Source organism: Seriola aureovittata, chromosome 15, assembly GCF_021018895.1.
Source record: "Seriola aureovittata isolate HTS-2021-v1 ecotype China chromosome 15, ASM2101889v1, whole genome shotgun sequence".
NCBI lineage: Eukaryota > Metazoa > Chordata > Actinopteri > Carangiformes > Carangidae > Seriola > Seriola aureovittata.
This window is the reverse complement of record NC_079378.1, coordinates 1,216,160-1,238,153: the sequence shown is the minus strand read 5'-3', so window position 1 is coordinate 1,238,153 and position 21,994 is coordinate 1,216,160. Positions and strand designations below refer to the sequence as shown.

General features: G+C 43.3%; 2 protein-coding genes across 3 annotated transcripts in view; one reads left to right on the top strand and one right to left on the bottom strand.

The window, feature by feature from the left end:
• Positions 1-1,960, top strand: part of taf9 (TAF9 RNA polymerase II, TATA box binding protein (TBP)-associated factor) — a 4,887-nt gene extending 2,927 nt beyond the window's left edge. Inside the window, exon 7 of the mRNA XM_056397502.1 lies at positions 16-1,960. Within this exon, the coding sequence (XP_056253477.1) occupies positions 16-173 (158 nt within the window). The 3' untranslated portion in view covers positions 174-1,960. The remainder of the gene's footprint in view (positions 1-15) is intronic.
• arrb2a (arrestin, beta 2a) lies at positions 1,112-21,994 on the bottom strand. Of its 2 annotated transcripts, none has more exons than XM_056397473.1 (16): positions 21,684-21,994; positions 12,484-12,514; positions 12,307-12,367; positions 12,130-12,174; positions 11,889-11,986; positions 11,678-11,776; positions 10,887-10,946; positions 10,003-10,070; positions 9,474-9,609; positions 8,984-9,068; positions 8,611-8,683; positions 7,616-7,753; positions 7,446-7,529; positions 6,064-6,140; positions 5,349-5,403; positions 1,112-4,921 (listed from the first exon to the last, which is right to left on the bottom strand). In XM_056397473.1, exons 1-16 carry the CDS (start codon positions 21,704-21,706, stop codon positions 4,834-4,836), a joined length of 1,221 nt encoding a protein of 406 aa, XP_056253448.1. In that variant the 5' UTR covers positions 21,707-21,994; the 3' UTR covers positions 1,112-4,833. The 2 variants fall into 2 exon arrangements, with proteins under 2 accessions (XP_056253448.1, XP_056253447.1); XM_056397472.1 differs by having other exon boundaries at positions 1,112-4,924; positions 21,684-21,991.

The following is a 21,994-nucleotide window of genomic DNA, read 5'->3' as shown; positions in this document are numbered from 1 at the left end:
TTCTCGTCCCGACAGCGACGCCGTCCACGCCGGCCGTCTCCAACGTCCTCATCAACCCGTCTCTGATTGGCTCCAAAAACATCCTCATCACCACCAACATGGTGTCACAGAACACGGGCGGGGAGTCGCTGAAGAGGAAGCACGAGGACGACGACGACTACGACGCTTTATGACGGCGAGACTGAAGACGCCGCCTCTTTTTAAATTAACGTTTTTCATAATCCTGAAAAATAAACAGTAAAAATAAAAGACTGACCCCTGACACTGTTCTCACTAGAAACTTTACATCAGGGCTCATCCAGAACAACAGTGTGTTAGTTTAACTTTTCTAGAACATGTTAACCGGAGGCCTCCACCTGTTCACACTGGGAACTCACCAGTAACACCAGTAACACCAGTAACACCAGTAACACCAGTAACACCAGTCTGCTGCAGGGCCCGGACTGTGGAGCACAGAAACCTGCTCTGATGTGATTTACAATAAACTGCTATAAAATGAAAACGAGCCGCGTCTGTTTGTAAAAGGAAACTACGTTACCATGGTGATGTTTGTTTGGTGCTCAGGTGAACGCCACGACACTGACATCACTGTCGGCTCCTTTACGTAGGTAGAAGTACTAATGCTGTAACATGCTGTTCACCATTCACTCAAATAAAGCATCGATATAAGTCTTCAAAGTAAAAGTTTTCTGACACTTTGAAGCTGCAACGATCAATTACTTTGTTAAATCTGTAATTCATCAACTCAATCTATTAATAAAATAATACCTACTTTTACGCAACTTTAAATCCAGGACTTTTAGCTTTCATTAAGTATTTTTACAGTCTGGAGAGACGTCACTGTCACATTAAGGCATCACTTATATGATTATCAAAATAATTGCCAATTAATGTTCTGCCCATCAGTTAATCACACGAAGTATTGGAGACACATCGAGGACAAAAAAATAAATCTTAAATTTCAATCACAAATCTGAGCTATATACATATATATATTTATATATGAAAATAAAAACTGCATGAATTTTTTAACTCGGACGATGTTTCACCAGAACAGCTTCAGTTAAATATTCACTCCTCACCTACACACTGAGCACACAACAGCAGTATCTGTTAGTTCATTTTACCTTTAATAATAAAAAGAAAACTAAAATAGAAATCTCAAAATAAAAAATACATGGCAAAACAATAGACTCTTAAATGATTATGAGAATAATCATGGTCGCAAATGATGATACAGTATAAGTAATAATAATAATTATAGTCACCATAATAATATTAATAATCAGAAGCATTATAATCGTAATTCTATCTTTTCTGGTGTTTGTCCCACCAGCAGAAATCACCTCCTGTTTTATAGACATTATGGTAAAAGCATCGCACAGGCCGGGGCGTGGCACTTGTCAAAATATTTTCACACTTAGCGAAGTTACCCCACATATGCACGAAGAAATAAGGACAGAATCACAGCTCGTACGATTCACAGCACTGCTTGGAAAAAAAAACCAAAATTAAATTAAATCAGAAATCAAAAACATGCTCTGTGTCGGTTTCTTCTTCTTCTTCTTCTTCTTTGTCCCTTCTGGGTCGCAGCTTCATTGACTGACTGAGTGGAGGAGGGCGGGAATTTGGCAGTTTTTAAGATTTTAAAAAATAAAAGCGGGTTTTGCGTGAAGCTGGTCGACGACCCGATGATGAGCTTCGTAACTCGTCAAAAACATCGATAAACTGTTTTTGAAAAATGGCCGAGCTTTAAAAAAAAAAAACAAAAAAAAAACAAAAAACAGATCAACATTCTTCTTCTTCGTTTCCTGAAATAAGCAAAAGAAAGTAACGTCTGCAGTTCTGTGGGTTTGTCTGTCCGGTGAAAGTGCAGTGCTCCTGTGTGTCTGAAATGTCGTCTGTGCAGTTTGTTGTTTTTTTGGGGGGAAAAAAAAACAAAAACAAAAACAAAAACAAACAAACACAAAAGTCGTTAGAGACAAAGTTTGACGACGATGACGCACGAACGTCGGAAAGCAACAGCTGACGTCATGCGTCTGTTTGTAAGAATGAACGTGGAGGAAATGTAAGAGAATAAATCCCGAGCTGCTGAATCCTTCACATCATGAAGATGAAATGAGACGATGGGCGGGAAACACTGGAGCCAGTTGGTTCATTTTAAATCTCATCTCCTTAACGTTTTCATGGCACCGATTCGATATAGAATTTGGTCATTTTTCCATTTATATACAATAACTTTGTCACGTGGCATTAAACTTTAAAGAAAGAGAGAGATGGGAGGTTTGGGGAAAAATTTAGAATTTTAAAGGGAACGAAAGCAGGTAAAAGTCTAGTTGTATAAGGCGGGAAAAGTAATTTAATTGTTTACAAAAAAATTAATAACCCAGTTTTACGTAAGGAAAAGTCGTATTTCAAGAATAAAATCACGATATTAGAATTAAGCTGCAATTTAAGAAAACAAAATTGTAATTTTACCAGACAAAAGGTCACAGTTTACAAGAATAAAGTTTATTTATTTATTTAAAATCAGATGGAGTTTTTTTAAATACAGTTTATTATCCTGCATTCGAAAAGTCATTTTGATATAAGTGTGAATCGCTTTAATTACAGAACAATAACTCTGAATTATCACTCAGCTGTAACAATAATAATGTGCAACTTTTACTTTTCCTACTTACAGTAGATTTCTGTTATTTACCGCTGAGCAACAAACAAATCACAAACTGCAGATTCTGGCAATTAAAACAAGTCGTTGTGTTGGCAACAGATGGAGAAGGCACGAAGCAGGTAACAGTTCGTCATTAAATCACACGAACGTGTTTGGTTGGGATTTTAAACGGAGATGATGATAATAAACCAAACAGAAAACCCCAGTATTTCCCTTTAACGAGCCGACGATGAAGGTTTGATGGTTTAAACCAGGATCGAGTCACAGACCGTTTCAGCTTCTCTTTAAAAACAGTAGAAACAGATTTTACTGCTCAGCTCCAACGTCCATTTAAAAGCACTTAGGAAGCGAAGAAGTGCTGATGTGAGTTTAAACACGCCTTCACTTCAGATCCACGTGACCAGAAACCAGCTGAAGTGAACGAGCTGAACGAGCCTGAGAACGACACACACCTGATTTAAAGACTCCGTCACACCTGGTGAGCCGACCGGAAGTGTGAAGGCGAGTCTGGTGACGTCACGTGTTTTTCTCTCTCTCAACAAACGACACAAAAACATAAAACCAGTAACACGACTGTTTTCACAGACTGATGTTGCTCTGTTTCACAAAATATGAAAAATCTACTTTTATTTGATCCTGTAAAAAAGTTGGTGTAAAACTGTCTCATCGTTCTTTCACTTCAAATTTCAACATTTAGATTTTTGTTTGTTCGTCAACAACAATCGCTGCGTTACCGACGCCGAGGAAGGCCGAGCTCGCTAATCTCTTTTTATCCCCTTGAGATAAACAGAGCTCCGTTATCCAGATAATAACTCTGTTATCTCGTTATAACAAGATAATTATCTGGAGATGAAGCTGTTACTGAGATAATTATCTTGTTATGAGACGGTTCCATTAGTTCAAGCTAACGGGTTTGTTAAGACGAGATCACAGAGTAATTATCCCGTTATCTCAAGATAACGAGATATATATTCCGGTATCTCAAGAAAACCATTTTGTTATCTCGAAATAACGGGATAAAGAAATATCTGAGTGCGACCTTCCTCGGCGTCCGTCTCGTCAGCGGCCTGAACCTGCAGCAGGTCGAACAAATAAACCTGATCGTCTAGTTCCAGATCAAAACCTCTTAATGATGCTCATGTGAATATTTCACGTGTTCTTCTTTAAACGATGACGCTCTTGTATCATTGTGACTGTTTTTTTTCCTTAAAAATATTTTGACTTTATTGTTGAAATCTGGATATTTTCTGTTCTTCCTCCTCTTTGAGTAACGTTTGTTAAAAGTGACATCACGAGCTGCTTCAGGAAATGAGTGACAATTAAATCAGATCATTTATATTGAACCAGCTGTTTGATGTGCCGGGACCCGGGTGAACTCACCTGCAGGTCCGAACAGGAAAATATATATTTGTACAGTTTCTACATCCAGGTTCTAGTTTTTGGTTTTGATCTTTTCACACAGTTTGACGACAGAAAGAAAAACACAGACGAGCACCACACCAGTGGAAGATGGAGACTCGCCTCCATCGACGCTGGAATGATTCTTAAAAACCAAAAGAAAAAGAAATAAAGTGGCAAGAAAAAGAAAAAGAACAAGACAAACTTTTACAAAATGGACGACGGGGGAGGGGTTCAAGTTCAGAGCGAGACGAGAGCGGGAGAGTGGATGCTGGTGAAATCAAACTTCAGTCGCTTGTGTAAGACTGCTGTGAGTGTGTGTGTAGGTGTGTGTGAGTGTGTGTGTAGGTGTGTGTGTGAGTGTGTGTGTAGGTGTGTGTGTGTGTGTGTGTGTGTGTGTGTGTGAGTTTCCTCCCTTTGCAGCCATGATGTAAAAAGCATCTACAGTATTTACTTGAAGAAAAAACGGCGATCACCACTGAACACAGACCTCGACTGCTCGTAGAAGATTATTTTTTTCTATGTTTCAAATATATATCCTGTTTGTACAAGACGGTGATCGAAAAATGGCGGCGGCGTGACGAATGGCTGAAGCAAGAGAGGAGGAACACCACTGTGCCCCCTGCGAGCCCCCCCCCCGTCCAAACATGCCCGAATCCATCCCCTCCACCGGGGAATGTAATGTGAAGACTGTGTGTGTGTGTGTGTGTGTGTGTGTGTGTGTGTGTGGTTTTGAAGCAAGCATATGAAGGGTTGGCGAGCTCCTAGCAGTCCTCGTCCTTGTCGTCCACGACGCCTTTGAGTCGCAGGCGGGCGAAGTCCTCGAAGACGAAGTCGTCGTCCTGGGAGATGCTGCTGAGAGACGAAGGCAGACGTTCAATTATTCATACTATGGTCACTATACAACCACACAACTGTTACTACGGTTACTTCAGTTACTACGGTTACCTCAGTTACTACGGTTACTACAGTCAATAAAGTTTAAACTGTTACTACGGTTACCTCAGTTACTACGGTTACCTCAGTTACTACGGTTACTACAGTCAATAAAGTTTAAACTGTTACTACGGTTACCTCAGTTACTACGGTTACCTCAGTTACTACTGTTACTACACTTCATCCTGAGGGGAACACGAGCTGAGCTGTTTGACTTTTTACTGTTTGATCAGCAGCTGAGATTTTAGATTTTAAAACAATATTTGTTGTAAATATAAAAATATATTAAAAAGTTGAAAGTGTTTTTTAAATGTTTTAATAAAGTCTCAGGTCTGAAACTCACTTTGTGTCGAACTCTATCAAGTTGGTGTCGATGGGGGGGTCCATCTCTGGAACAGCTGTAAAACACACACGTACATATTAGCATTAGCATGTTGCACCGTTTCAATGGAAACAGCTGTTATCGCCATGGTAACTCAGTGTACAATAAGGAAGTACGGAGAGACACATCAAGGCTGATGGAGCAGAGTGTGTGTGTCAGATTACAAGAGCTGAAACCATCACTTCATCGATTAGTGGATTGACAGGAAATCAATCATAAGGAAGTGAAGTCAGATATTCTCTGATTCCAGAGACTTTAGAAAGTGAAGACGTGTTTCCATGACGCTGTGAGATCTGCTCGTCTCTGTGACGTCACAGGGAAAAAACTCTCTGAAAGAATCTGATTGGAGGAGGAATCAGCTGGAGCTCAGTGATGTCATCGTCCACGCAGGAAGACAGGACGTCTTTGTTCTCAGAGGAACTAATGATGAATGAATGAATGATTTACTTCACTGTCGTGTATTTCTTGATGTTTTTGTCTAAACGTCTCATTTCAAACCAAAGCACAGATTAAAGATTCGTACAAACCGACTGTTTCTCTGTTTCACAAAAAGCTCATGGATGTAAAATCTGTCAAATCAAGGTTCATCCAGACACGTCTGTGTAAATCCATCCTCACACAGATTCTTTGTCTGAGTGGATGAATGTGGGTGACAGATGTTCTGACGTGAACTCACCTGACTGTGGGCGGGACACCGGCGGCTCCACAGGTTTAGGATGCATTAAGATGAAGGGCAGCTCCACCGACACGTCTCTGAAACACACACACACACACACAACACACACACACACACACACACAACACACACACACACACACACACACACACACACACACAACACACACACACACACACACACACACACACACACACGTACACACACGTACACACACACAGACACAGAGACACACACACACACACACAATCAGCTTGACAGGAAGTTGCTGCTCAGTCCACATCTTGATTCATCAACACGGAGGAACGACTCTGAACCAGTTTATCTGATGTTTTTAAACACGTTTCAAACCAGTTTGAACCAGTTTTTTTTTTCTACAAACTGTTTCCAATAAAGTTTTATTTCTGGTTTAAACCTTTAACACCAGTTTATATTTAATCTAAAGCAATTTACCTTTTGTTTAACCGGGTTTTAAACCAGTTTAAAATCGGTTTCTCTCTGGTTTAAACCAGTTTACATCTTGTTAAAACTTAAAACTTCTTTCTCAGGTTTTCATTTACATCCAGCTTAAACCTAATTTAATCCAGTTTACATCTAATTATAGCAGTTTACATTTTGCTTAACTGGGTTTTAAACCAGTTTAAACTCGAATGCATCTCTTGTTTAAAAACCCAAAACCAGTTTATCATTTAAAAACTGTGTGTTGACATTAAACCAGTCTGTGTTTTCATGTGAGATTCTGATCAGACTTAGTTACACCTGAGGCCCCCAGTCACATTTACCTCTCCAACATGCCTCGCAGCAGCCTGGGGGGGGGGGGGGGGGGGCACAGAGCCAAAAACACAGAGGGAGATGAAATGAAAAGCAGGAGGCAACACAACAAACTACAACAAACTACAACAAACTACAACAAACTACAACAAACTGCAGCAACAAGCAGCAACAAGCAGCAACAAGCAGCAGGGAGGTGGATGAAGCAGAAGTCTGAGGCCGAGCTTAACCAACACACAGTCCAAGACCCGGATTCAAACTGAGCTCAGGACCAGAACATCAGGACCAGAACATCAGGACCAGAACATCAGGACCTGAACATCAGGACCTGAACATCAGGACCTGAACATCTGGACCTGAACATCATGATTCCTGTTACTGACTGTAATTAAGTTTCTTTATGTTTATCTGCCACAAAACCTGAAGGTGGTTTAGTCCAGGTTCCAGCTCGGCCACAAACGTTTCATTGCGTCAAGAACAGATGAGATCAACAGGAAACACTGAGGCTGAGGGGACAGGAAGTGATGTCAGCAGAGGGGGAGGGGTGGGGGTGGGTGTGTGTGTGTGTGTGTGTGTGTGTGTGTGTGTGTGTGTGTGTGTGTGTGTGGTACCCTCCACGTGAGACCACCAGCTTCACTTTGACTCTGTAGGAGACCAGGATTCCCAGAACCTCTTTGTTGGTGACGTCCTTCACACTGCAACACACAACAAGAACACAGCGGTCATGTGACTACACCAACACACCTGTGCACATCTGTGTGTGTGTGTGTGTGTGTTTTACATGGTGGAGGAGGCCAGGTTGGTGTCTTCATGTTTGAGTTTGCCGTCCAGAGCGAGTCCTCTCTTCTCCCTGTTCTTGTCGAGCGTCGGGGTCAGAGTGTACACCTTACAGAAGGTGGAGCTGGACGACACCTGGTCGCTGTGGAAACCACACACTGCAGTCAGTCACACAGTCCAGGTTAACCCCGCCCACTCCACAGCCTGACTTCAGATCAGTTCAAACTACTGTCCAGTGCTGGGTGAATATTAAACACAACGGTTCATCAGCTGTCAGTAGAATCTTATTGTTTATCTTGGTTTTAAAGAAATCTTTTAATCATTTCTAAAAAATCTAATTTAATTTAATTGTAATGTTTTTGTAAATTGTAATGACCTCGGAGCTTTACACAAGAATCAGGTTTTAAATCTGTTTTTATTTATAGTTATTGACATCAGGCTACATCCACACTACTACGTTTTATTTTGAAAACTCATCTCTTCTTCTACGTTTCCTCCTGCCGTCCACACGACTTCAGAGTTTCAGACCCGAAAACAGAGTTTTGGAAACGCTGGTGGAATCGTTTTATTTTGAAAACTCTGGGTGGTTGTGTTTTATTCTGAAAACTCTGGGTGGTTGTGTTTTATTCTGAAAACTCTGGGTGGTTGTGTTTTATTCTGAAACCTCTGGGGTTGTGTTTTATTCTGAAACCTCTAGGGTTGTGTTGTAGTCTGGACGGACAGAAACTGAGACCTTTGTAATCGATGAGGTCACAGCCACGGTCTCTCCTGATTGGCTCTCATCAGCCTGGACTACCAGTGATGAATACAACATGATGATGAATGACCTCGTTGTCTTTGCTAGCAGCTGCTGTTCACTTACATTCTCTATTTTAATGCTACAGCTGTCTTTGTTGGAGACAATCTACTTCCTGTTTACACCTGCTCGCACATGCTCAGTGTGATATACTGGCCCTGCGGAGATGCTTCACTGGGAGCACAGGTTTAAATGGGACTTACTCTGCTTCGAGCTGGGCCACTGGACATTTATACTGGGCAGTACTGAACAGACAGATGTCTGCATACTGACGCACTGCAGAGAGAGAGAGGGCGAGAGACAGAGAAAAGAATAGAGAGAGAGAGAGAGAGCTGTTACATTCATGACTTAATATCAGATATAAAATATAAAAACAGTGACTTTGCTTTGTGAGCGCCAAATGATCCATTGGACCAGGAAGTGAGGAGTCATCCTTTCAAAATAAAAGCTGGAACAGGAGCAGGATGTGTATGAGGAGTCGTTAATGAGACGTGTGAGTTTATTCTGACTCGTAGTAAAAACCACCTCATGTGTTTCTGTGTCTGATGAGAAAACAAAGACCAGACAGAGACGCACCGGAAATCTTGACTCTCTTGACGGTCTTGGTGGAGTTGTTGGTGACGTGAACGTTGACGCTGATGGGCTCTCCATGGTAATACAGCTGCAACAAGACGGAGAAGAAGAAGAAGAAGAAGAAGAAGAAGAAGAAGACGTGTGTTACTGTTAAAGCAGCAAACGGAGGACAAGAGGAGAAAACATCTCCTTTGTGTGTGTGTGTGTGTGTGTGTGTGTCTCTGTGTGCGTGTGTGTGTGTGTGCGTGTGTGTGTCTTTGTGTCTGTGTGTGTGTGTCTCTCTGTGTGTGTGCGCGTGTGTGTCCGTGTGTGTGTGTGTGTGTCTCTGTGTGTGTGTGTGTGTGTGTGTGTGTGTGTGTGTGTGTGTGTGTGTGTGTGTGTGTGTGTGTGTGTGAGAGTGAGTGTGTGTGTGCGTGTGTGTGTGTGTGTGTGTGTGTGTGTGTGTGTGTGTGAGAGTGAGTGTGTGTGCGTGTGTGTGTGTGTGTGTGTGTACCTCCTTGTCCAGAGAGGCCTCCAGGTGCAGGGATCTGTCCGACATCAGGAAGCTGCGGGTCGTCTCCACCATGGGCTGAGGTCCCGGTTTCTCCGGAGCGTACTGAACCTTCCTGATCACCAGACGCACCGAGTTCCTGCTCAGACACAGAGGCGGGAGAGATCAGCTGATCCGTCCTCGTCTTAGACCGGCGTTCACGTCACGTCGAGCTCCAGGAAGTTGTGAAGACCATTGTTTTATCGTTATGATAATTCTATAATTATCTGTGTCGACATTTTCCTTCTTTTTCTCAGTTTGACAATTAAAATAATTTATTTCTTCTACAATTAACCTGCTGATTATTCTCTCCATTAATTATTTTCTCTATGAAATGTAAGATAATATAATAATAATAATAATGGAGAGGCCACAGTGATGTCCTCAGTGAGCTTCTTTCATGGTCTCGGTCTGTTGAGGCACGTCGGACGTCAAACCGCCGTCGCCTCATGGCGGCTGAATAACGTGACACTTCCTGCAGGTGTGAACTCACCTCTTGTGAATCTTCTCTTCTATCGACTTGGCGCAGAAAGCTCTGATCTCGAAGTCGACCCCGCAGGCCTGAGGAGAGAGAGGACGGGCTGTTACTGTCCTGGCGTCATGAACCAATCAGGACCAAGACCTTTTTATGTGACAGCCAATCAAAAGAGAGGAACTGAACCCCCACACCACAAATTATTACTATTTACTACATTAACCAGAAGATTCATTTAGTTAAAAGCAGCAGACGCCAACTTTAAAGCAGTTTAAGGGGTTTTAACGAGAAGAGTTAATGATCCATCACGTCAGACCTTCACACAGATCATCTAAACCGTTTGAATTCACACATTTATTTGCTTTTCCAGTGTGAACGCAGCCTCACACACCTTCCTGAAGATTCAATTCAAGGAACTTTCAAGGACTTTCCAGGCGAACTTAAGTTTCTATTCATTAAAAAAGTTCTTTAAAGGCCTTTTTTCAACTTTTCCTCAGTTTCTACTTTTAAAGTCTTTGTCTGGTGTGATCATGGCCTAAAATCCTCATCACAATTATTAATAATTTACGCAGTTATTCTGGTTAAACACGGTACAATTGAAAGATATCTGAGCGTGGGATCTAGTTTCCTCATTTCTTCAGCACAGAGAGCAGAACCGATGATGTCAGATGGTTTGTGTGTTGTAGATTGTAGATTGTAGATTGTAGATTGTAGATTGTAGATTGTAGATTGTAGATGCGCCACAACAATCGTTTTATCTCGATTATCTTGTTTTTCTAATCGTTGGAAGAAAAATAAAAATAAAGTTGGACGAAACGTCCCAGGTTTCAGCTGCTGAAAACAATGTGTGTGTGTGTGTGTGTGTGTGTGTGTGTGTGTGTGTGTGTGTGTGTGTGTGTTACCTTCCCGGTGTCCTCTGGGCCGGGCTGTAAAGTGACAGAACAGGGGAGGTTCTGAGGAATCTGAATCAGAAGAAAGAAAAAAGAAGAGAGTTCATTCATCAGGATCAACTTCCCCTGTTGTTCCCGCTCTGACCACCGGGGGCAGCGTTCACACAGCTGTGACCCGCAGCCCCGAACCACGAACAACAACAGCAATAATAATGATAATGAGAATACAGCTGCGATAATTAGTTGATTAATCAATAAATAATAAACAATAATCATATTTATTCAGGATTTGATCAATCAATTTTTCTGTTGATGATTTGAACTGAATCTTTGAGTTTTACTTTTGAACTGTTGATTGGACAAAACAAGATGATTCACTACAATCTGACATGTTATAGATTAAACAATTAACAGATGAATTAAGATAATAATTGGCAGTTAATAAAAATAATAATAATGATATCCAGGTTTTGTGTGGAGATTAACAGGAAGTGACATCATCAGGTTTATCTTCCTGTGAAAACAGCACTTTCCTTTGGCACTACATTTCTCAGCTGTGGCGCAGGTTCAGTCAGCTGACCTGCGGCGGCAGCGACCAGGAAGATAAAGACTGAGAATATTCTACACGAAGCTTCTTTTAAACAGATGTTGGATTGTTTCAGCAGCTGTTTTCGCTCTGACGCTCTGATGAACCGACAATATACGACGACCTCAAACACCGTCCCTTTAAAGACCGGGCTGCTTTAATAACGCAAAGAGGCGAAGGAGGGAAAGGCGTGTGCTGAGGAGCGGCGGTGACTCACAGTGAAGTAGAAGGGGTGTGCGTGCTGGCCGAGCTTCTTCAGCAGCCTCTCCTGCAGCCGGCTGTTTGGTTTCCGCTCCTCAGGCACCGGCGGGAAGGCCTGACGGGGGGGGGAGGGGGGGGGGCACATATCATACCTGGGTCTATAACTTCGTCTTAACTTAAACCTTTAGTGCAGGACTGAAGTAGAAAAGTGAAGGTGGAGCTCTGACCTGGAAGGTGGAGATGTAGAGATCCTTCCTGAAGGACAGACCCAGCACGTCCAGGTCCTCACGTCCATATCGAAACGCACAGGTGAGTGTGACGAAGACTACAGGAGGAAGAGGAGGAGCAGGTGAAGTGAAACGAGGCGTCACCTGAGAAAAGCTATGGTTCTGTCAAACAGTTCGTCTGTTAAAACCAACAGGCCCTCCAGGGGGCGTGGCTCCACAGCTCAGGAGGAGGCGGCCTCACCTTTCCTGTCCTTCAGGTACTCGGGGTCGACCAGGATCACGCCGTCTGTCGGCAGGAAGGAAGAAACACAAACCGCCGCGTCATCACCACAGTGTTCACTCAACTGCTGCTACCTGACCTTTCAACCACAAACTCTGGACACCCTGTCAATAAAAACCTCCAGGTGAGTCGACTCACCTACTGGATCCACGTGGTCCAGGTGATCCACAAAGTCCCTCTTTCCCAGGTAAACTGTCACCTGCACAGGTTAGACCGATCACAACAAATACGCTCGTTACAAATATTCAATAAGAGGCGATCAATCAATCAGCAGGTTGTTGTTTCATTTGAGGAAGAGCTGAAAGTCTGACTCACCTTACAGTTGGGGCTCGACTTCTTGAAAACTCTGAGGTTCGGAAAGAGGAAGAGGGGGGGGGCACACTGTTAGTCTTATTTTGAAGGGGGGGGCACACTGTTAGTCTTATTTTGAAGGGGGGGGCACACTGTTAGTCTTATTTTGAAGGGGGGGGTGTTCATGTGTCTCAGTCCGTGTTGATTTTAGCAGAAAAGTGAAAAACATCAACAAACATGAAACTGATCACGATGATCTGAGGAAACTGTTTATTTCTACACAGCAGGAAACTGAGGAGGGAAGTGGTTTGAGAAGACTCGGCCTCTGTGACCTGGTTATTATGGGATGTCACCACTGAGGTTTAATGGGGACAGGTGGAGGCTTCCTATTCGCCCTGCGACCGACAGACCCCCACGCCCACAAACTTTCTACTTGCTGATGTTCACCAGGAAACGCAATAATCAAACATCAATAAACATGATTAATAAGTTGGATTTGGTGCCAAATCTGGAACTTTAAAACTCCTGTTCTTTTTAAAGCTCCTCCAGTGTAAAGTCTCTGTCCATGTGTTTGATATAAAGCAGGTCACACAGCCTGTGTTCAGAGACTGAGGCCAGCTGCACAAAACACCTTAAATCAAGATTGTCCTTAAAGTCTGAGAGAAAGTTTCCTTAAAATAAAAGAAGTTGAACAAAACTCAAAACAAAACCCTCAAGTTTCATCCTTAAAATGTTCCCTTAAGTATTTAAGATTTGAGTTTAATGTGATAAAAGAAGAAAAGTTTTTCCTTAGCTAAGGGTGTTGAACAGAATCTCTTTTTGGCGTTTTGTTCAACCTGCCCCTGAGCCTTAAAACCAGCCGTCAGGACTTCTGGAACTTTGTGATGTCACAACAAAGCAGTCACCAAGCCCCGCCCACCTGGACCCACCATCCAAACCTTGCAGGATTTGGTTTCTCTGAGTGTTTTTACCTGAAATCTGCTTTATTTTTATTGGATCACTCAGAAAACAGTCAGCCAATCAGAAGAGAGGCTCAGAGCCTCCTCTCTTCTGATTGGCTCACAGACCTGTTGTTACTAGAGCTCCAGAGAGAAGCCTGAGAGAGGAGAATGCAGAATGCACTTGGACCCGGACCGAGACCGTCCTCAGGTGGTCTCGGCCCGGTTGTTGGGTCAGTATCAGAGCTTCCTCACCCGCCTGAACCAAACCAGCGAGAGCACACGAACATGAAGCACGTGTGAGGTGTGAAAACACTCCCGGTCACATCCTGTAACAGTCGACGCCCACAACAAAGCAAACAGGAAGTAACAAAAAGCAGCGTTGCCTCCTCACATCTCTGGTTAAAAGAAAACCTCTGACGGGGCGTTCAGGGGAAACTCAGACATCTGAGCTCTGAGAACTTTCTCTGTTTCAGTTTAAGTGTTTACAGCTTCCTGTCCACAGATCATCTCCACTTCAAAGCACAAATTCAAACGGATTCACACGTTTCTGTGGCGCCGGCGTTCATGAGAGAGCTGAAGTCATAATCATGATTATTGAGATCAATACTCTGCTGAACACTGTGGTGACGTTTCCATGACAACAACAGGAGGAGACAGAGAGAGCGACAAACTTCTTTAATCTTGTAGTTTAGACATTTTTTTTCTCCTTGTAACTCTGTGAGATCATACAGGTGAGATGTGAACAGGTGTCACAGGCGCTAATGCAGCAAACAAACGGTCTCCATGGAAACTGTAGAATATTACTGCTGTAAAATCCCTTCCACTGCTGCAAATGCCTTAATGTTTGTCCTTAACTAAGGACACATGTTAAGAGATTCTGTGCAACAACCTTCAGTAAGTGGCTCAGCTGACACTTCAGGAGAAACCTGAAGGTGTTTTGTGGAGGATCCAGAGCGACTGCGTTTAGAGTCTCTTCATCTCTGCTCCGGCAGCAGGAGAACCGGACCACCTCCTCCTCCTCCAGATCCTCCTCCCTGTGCAACAGCACTGTGAGGTTGGGCCGGTCGCCTCCGGGAACGACACGCTTTAACGCTCGGCTGGCTGCTTCCAAAACGTGCGGCGCCGGCGAGCGAGCGAAGGTCTGCGGGGACGACAGCTCGGAAAGAAAACACTCAGACTGAGGAGAGGCTCGTCTCCTGTGACGGCGGACTGCGTCACCTGAACGTCAGGTGAGCTGCCTCTTCATGTCTGGACAGGAGCACTGTTCGTCTCTCTGTCCATTCATCAGGTTGTTTATCTGCACATTTACCCTCCGTCTTCTCATCCTTCCTTCAGACTCAGACAGTGAGTTTCACTGGTGACGGGATCAATAAAATGTTCCAGTGGTCGAGGTCAGAGCGCATTACAGCCACGACTAATATCATTTTCATTATCAATTAATCTGCAGATTCTTCATTAGTTGCTTAATGTTTTGTCCAAAAAAAAAAAAAAAAGCATCTTAACTTTAACAACCAGCAGTAAAAAAAAAAACATGATCAATTATCAGAAAGGTGCAGATTAATTTCCTGTTGATTCACTGACTGATTGACTAATCGTTGCAGCTGTAAAGCTTCGTAAAGGCAGCACACACACACTGAGACACACACACACACACACACACACACACACACACACACAGAGACACACACACACACACACACACACACACAGAGACACACACACACACACACACAGACACACACACAGAGACAAACACACACACAGACACACACAGAGACACAAACACACACACACACACACAGAGACACACACACACACACACACAGACAGACACACAGAGACACACACTAAGACACACACACAGAGACACACACACACACACACACACACAGAAACACACACAGAGACACACACTAAGACACACACACAGAGACACACACACACACACACACACACAGAGACAGACACACACACACACACACACAGAGACAGACACACACACACACACACACACACGCACAGAGACACACACGCACAGAGACACACACACACAGAGACACACACACACGCACAGAGACACACACACACACAGAGACACACACACACACACAGACACACACACACACACACACACCACACACACACACACACACTCACACACACACACACACACACACACACACACTGGTGGACAGCACTTCCTCATGTTGACCGACTGGTTCCTCATAAACTTCCTCTGCAGCAGCTCTCATCACAAATGCGTGTCACTCATGTTTCGGGGCCGTCAGTGAACGCACCGTCAGTGAACGCACCGTCAGTGAACGCACCGTCAGTGAACGCACAGTCAGTGAACGCACCGTCAGTGAACGCACCGTCAGTAACATGTTGCTGTTCAGCTGGAGTGGAACAAGTAGAAAAAAAAAAGAGATTAAATCCTGATAAACTGTCGGTGTGAGAGGAAAGTTCCACTTCCTCACAATCTGTGTCTTATTTTGGTAGTCCAGCCTGTCCTTCCTGTCCGTCCTGGTCAGACAGGTGCAACACCACTGTCACATGATCAACCAGAAAGTTGCTTCTTTCCAGGTCGTTTTCATACCTGCAGCTACTAATCACCGATATATTATTGATAAACCTGATTGATTATTGATTGATTAACTGTTGCATATTCAGACTGTAACAGTCAGAGGATGGAGAGCCAGGAGGGACAATAAGGCCGTTATGTCAATATATTCGTCACTAATTATAATGTTACATATTATTAATGTGTTTTACTGACATTCATTTTGAAGCTGAAGCAATTAATTGATTAATCGATTAGTTAAAATAAAATCAGCAACTATTTAATTGACAGTTTTGATAATTTTTCAATTAAAAATAATAAAAATATTTTGTTTCCAGCCTCTTGAATCAGATTTTTCTTCGTCACATCGAGCTGTGATCGGCCTTCCACAATTTTTTGACCAAACGATGAATCAATTAATTGAAATTGATTTGATTACCAGATGTAAACAATCATAAGCTAATTTATATCACTAATATTTTGGATTAACCAATTAAAAATAATACATTCGTTTAACTGGTGTCACCTGTAAATGTTACAGGTGCAAACAGCTGTCAATCAAACAACAAGCAGGAAAAAATATTCAAGACTTAAATGGAAATGAAAATTAAAGCTTTTCAATAACGTTTCACTTTTTAAGGAAGTGAATTCAGTGATTTTTCAGACCTGCAGATTTCAGATCTGTATAATTAGAGAAAATGTGAAATAACACTTTTAGAAATATTTCTATAAATGAAAGATCAGGTCTTTATTTATAACAGAGTTCAACTATTAAATCTGAAGCTTTTTTAATGATGATTCTCCAGTTTGTTAAATGTGAGTCTCTGTGTTTGAACTGAGAAATCAATAAATTAATCAATCAACAATAAAATATTGTTTAAATCCAGCAGCTGTTTTCTGTGTCTTCAGTTTGTTCCCACAGAACGACTCACGCTCAAACTGATGCTGTTTATGGATAAATACAAAACACACAGATCAGATATGATAATATGATCAGCTGGTTTTATAGAGGTCATTTGAGTTCATTAAAATATTATATTAAAGGTTTATTTGACGTTGTTGTTTTTTTTATGACATGATGGTTTCAGCTGCTTCAACAGACGACGACTTAAACTGTCGAGTTTGTGTCACAGCGTTACACAAACTCTGTTCACCGAGACCTGAACCTGCTGCAGACTCCAGGACTCAGAGCTGGGTCCAGGACTCGGAGCTGGGTCCAGGACTCGGAGCTGGGTCCAGGACTCGGAGCTGGGTCCTGGACTCGGAGCTGGGTCCAGGACTCGGAGCTGGGTCCTGGACTCGGAGCTGGGTCCTGGACTCGGAGCTGGGTCCAGGACTCGGACCTGGGTCCTGCAGGGCGATCCGTCACTCTGTCGAGCGTCGGCTCAGAGGTCACACCTGCCCTCACACTGTCCCGCCTTCAGCTGGTTCCAAACTCAGCTGATCAGTTCTCATCACACTCAGAGAGACGGACGGGAAAAGACAACGATTCTTATTAAAGTGTCGTTGAGACGTTGTTGTTGATAAAACTCCACACCTGCAGCAACTCAACACCTGACAACACCTGCCGACCTCAGACAGCTCAACACTGCTCACCTGGAGCTGCAGGTGTCAACACGCCAACAAAACCCCAAATACAAAGACCAGGACCACATTCAGAGACCAGGACACAACAGCCCTCTTTGGTTCAGGTTTTCTGTATTAAACCAGACCAGAATCTGAGAGTCTGAACAGAACCAGGAACAGTTTACTGAGAGAGAGAGAGAGAGAGAGAGAGAGAGAGCGAGAGAGAGCGAGAGAGAGAGAGAGAGAGAGAGAGAGATGTTGTTTTTATATAATACAGACATATGATGAGTGCTGAGTGTTTCCACCTTGACCTGCAATGAACCAATCACAGTCTCATAAACACAGATTCAGGGTTTCATACGTCACAAACCCGAGGAACCAATCCTGACGACTTGTAGTGACGGGGGCGGGGCTAAATACACCTGAAACCTTGTCAGTACAGAGAGAGAGAGTTAGCATTAGCACAACTGCTAACACTGTGTCAGCCACTGTCAGTTACAAACTAACAAACATCATAAACAAATAAAAGATGCTAACTGCGCTAACGGTTCTGACCCGTCTGCTAGTCTCTGGTTCTGGTCTCAGACTCCTCCTCTGAGTCTGGGTCTGACTGAGTCTCAAACATGTGACTGAGTCTCTCTGATGTTTCCTCCTCTCACCATCTTGATGCTCTCTGCTCTTTCACCTGTCCACCTGGAGCCAGCAGGTGGTGGGCGGGGCTCAAGGCCTGATCCAGATTTCTCAACCAGGAAGTGAGAGGAGACGAAAACCATGTTAAACTAAATATGAATCACAGCTGAGGATTCTTACAGTGTAAAACATGTCTCGAGGAACTAGCTGGAGCTAGCTGGTTAGCATGCTAACTTCAGTAAAAGAAAAGACGTGATTGAGACGAGAGTTAACGTTGGTGTTTGTTTCCAGCTGTTGGTGAGTAAAGGAATGAAGTTTGATGCTGGAGTAAACAGCTGCTAATGCTAACCTTAGCTACGTAGCGACAAACAACTTCCTTTAATCTACACAGGGTTTGATGCACAATAACAAGGATATTAATTATTATCAAACCAGCAAAACAGAAACACTCAGCGTGGAGCAACATGCTGGCACTGAATCATCTGTGATCCACAGCTGATCGACCTCTGACCTCTGGAGCCACAGTCTTCCTGTCTGAAGCCAGACGTCACCACTCGCATGACGTCTGCCTTTCCTCCCGCTCGTTTCCTCTCCTCCCAGTTTCCACCTGTTTCCTAACAGGAAGTAACTGGGAGTTTAAAGCTGAGAGAAAGAGAGGTGGAAAAGTTGAGGCAGACGAAGACGCCCGATAATAAACGTCAATCCAGCAGCCAATCAGAGAGGATTACAGACATGTCCTCATTTCTATGAATTTAAAAAGCAGCTAAACAAGCAACATGAGCCAAAGAAAGATGTGTGTGTGTGTGTGTGTGTGTGTGGTGTGTGTGTGTGTGTGTGTGTAGACACTATGCAGGACTGTGGCTGTAAACAGCCTCAGATTAAAGCTGAGAGTCAGCACTTTAATCTCATAGTCATCAGTTTATGAAAAATCCACTGAGCAGGAAAAAGCAAAGAAAAGAAACCTCGAGCCGCACACAGGAAAAAACAACTGATACTTCATTAGTGATTAATCTGCCTCTTCTTTTCTTAATTAAACCGTTTGTCTGTTAAATAATAATCAGGTGTCACATTCAAACTCATGACCTACATTTTTAATCTGGCTTTTAAGTGAATTTTAATTATTCATCTTTGTATTTATTTACATATTTTAAGATGTTTAACTTGTTAATGCTTTTATTTCTGGTTTGACTCACATTAATCTCCTATTTGTTTTCCAGTCTTATTTTTATTGTTTTTATTTACTGCTTCTGTTCTGTAAGGAACTTTGTGTTACATCGTCTGTATGAAAAAATACAAATAAAGTCTGATTGATTCATTGATAGTTCACCGTCACGTACCACGAAGATTCAAATTCTCACATTTGTGAAGCTGTTCCCGCCCTCATCGTTGTGGCTCCTGTTGCCGAGCAACACTGACAACGTGTAACCTCTTTCCACATAAACTTGAGGTTTGTCGGTTAAACTTGGTAAACTTGGTTTTAACACTTGTACCGTTAGCTGTTGAACTGAGCTGAAACATTTAACAGTGTGATCCTCAGGCTCTCTGTCAGTGTTGTGTGCTTTCATTACTGGCGCAATGAATCATGGGATACGTTGGACCACGAAGGATCCACCTGTTGGGTACATGTGAAGTGGGACAGTCTGGTCGCCTCTGAAGGACGACAGCCCTGAACTGGGACGCAGCTACAGGATAACAACCAGAAGCCTTTACAGAACATTATGATGTCACAGTGAAGTTGACCTTTGGCCTTTTGGATAATAACTGTCATTACTTCTTTATTTTATTCTGTGAGACAGTGGTGTTAAATTGTGTTATTGTTAGCTCGTGTTAGACACATTAGTGACCTTTGACCTTTGACCACCTTATTCTAATTAGTTCATCTTAGAGTCCAAGTGAATGTTTGGACCAAACCTGAAAAAGTTCTATCCAGGTGAAGACTGTCGTCGCCGACGGCAACATAAAAACCAGTGTCACCTGTCAGAGTGTAAAACCGGCTCTGAGTGAACAGGATGATCAGAACACAAAGATGGTTTAAAACCTAAAACTTGAAAATCTATTTAATCACTGAAAACACAGAGTTTAACACTGATCAGGATCTGCTGAAATGATTGATCCATTTATTGACTAGTGGATCCACTGTGACTGTTTGGATCAAACTTTTGTGGGGTCCAGCTTCTCCTGTGTGAGGAACTGATTTTTTCCTCTGTGAATAAATGACAATAAACTGAACAGTCTGGTTTGCGGCTGTTAGCGGTTAGCTGTTAGCACTCTGGACTGTGGGAAGGTGTAACAGACATTTTCCACTATTTTCTCACATTTAATGGAGAAGAAACTCACTCAAGTCAACTTCACATGGACACTAGGCTGCTTCACCGAGTATTGACACTCCTATTGATAGAATTGATAATCAAACTAATCATTATTTTCATCCCAGATTAAGATTAAAGAGAAGCACATGAGGACAGCCTGTACAAACAGCACTAACTCAGTTAAAAAGAGGATCGTAAGGCCACAGAAACCTGTGAACCATTGAGTCAGGAGGTGACATGTAAATATATAAATATATATTTCCATACTCTGTCAGTGGCAGCTTCATCAGTCAAAAACAAACTGAGCCAGAGGCGTTTACACTGTTTACATGCCCGGTCCGGCCTTTAAACGGCCTCTGAACCGAACCCGGTCCATTCCCATCAGGTATCATTTAAACCCGGAGTTCTTCAACACATTCAAACACACCTGCAGCTGATGACCATGAACCTGCGGCGCCCAGACCCGACAACAGTCCGCATTAGCAGCAGGCTAACCCCGAGCAGCCCCCAACACGCGCCGTCGCACCAGACTCCATTGGAAAGTATTTTAATTTTAACCGGCGCCTGTGTTTTCAACGCGATAAAACTCAATGTTACATCTTATGAGAATCTTTTAAGTTTTTCGTTGAAATCGGCATCGACACATTTCACGAAACGGCACTTTACTTCAATAAAATCTGGACTTTAACCGGAGATTTGCAGCGGGCGATTCCGCCCACTACGGCCGTATTTTGTTGGAAAAGCACCGTGGGAATTCCTGCCTACAACACGAAAACGTATTTTATATTAAAAAAAACAAGCACACACGGGTTTAGTATGAGTGCAGCAGATTAAATAGTTGGTGTTAATGATCTCTCAGTTGTTGTGATTTTCATTTAAAACGTGCATCAACAAGAAATCGACATTTGACAGATTTGTGAGCGGAGGCTGGAGCTCCGTCCTGTCCACTGAAGACGTATCGCGGTTAGCTAACCCCACCCTGCTGTGCTAACTTCGCCTCCTGCGGACGAGGTCATCGTCCCGGAGGCTCCAACACGAACCGGGGAAAGGCTGAGTGATCCCCGTGTCAGGGTTTCCTCAGAAAGCGGGGTAAATCTCTGCAGCAAGAGCCTGACAAAAACTCCCCCGCCCGGGCCAGCAGCAGCTCGGCTAACGTTAGCTAAGTGCGTGAGATCGGATGCTAACTAGCTGTTAGCCGCTGTAGCCTAGCCGTCCTACCTGGTGCCCGCCTTGTCCCCCATCTCCTCGGCAGGCAGACGGCAAGAAGATCCCAACAAAATGAGCCCGGACTCGGAGGTGTCTCGACTTTAGAAACGGTAGATTTCGTCAGGCAGCTCCGGTCACCCGTCCATCCACAGCGGCGCACAGCTAACTAGTTAGTATGCTAATTTAATTTAGCGCCGCCTCGGCTGCTCTGGCTTCCGCAAAGGCAGGATCTCTCTCTCTCTCTCTCTCTCTCTCTCTCTCTCTCTCTCTCTCTCTCTCTCTCTCTCTCTCTCTCTCTCTCTCTCTCTCTCTCTCTCTCTCTC

Coding starts and splice junctions, on each gene's coding strand:
- arrb2a (XM_056397472.1), bottom strand. CDS start 21,706: ATGGGGGACAAGGCGGGCACCAG. Junction 12,515..21,683: donor GGGGACAAGGCGGGCACCAG/GTAGGACGGCTA, acceptor TCCGAACCTCAG/AGTTTTCAAGAAGTCGAGCC. Junction 11,987..12,129: donor GTACCTGAAGGACAGGAAAG/GTGAGGCCGCCT, acceptor TTCCTCCTGTAG/TCTTCGTCACACTCACCTGT.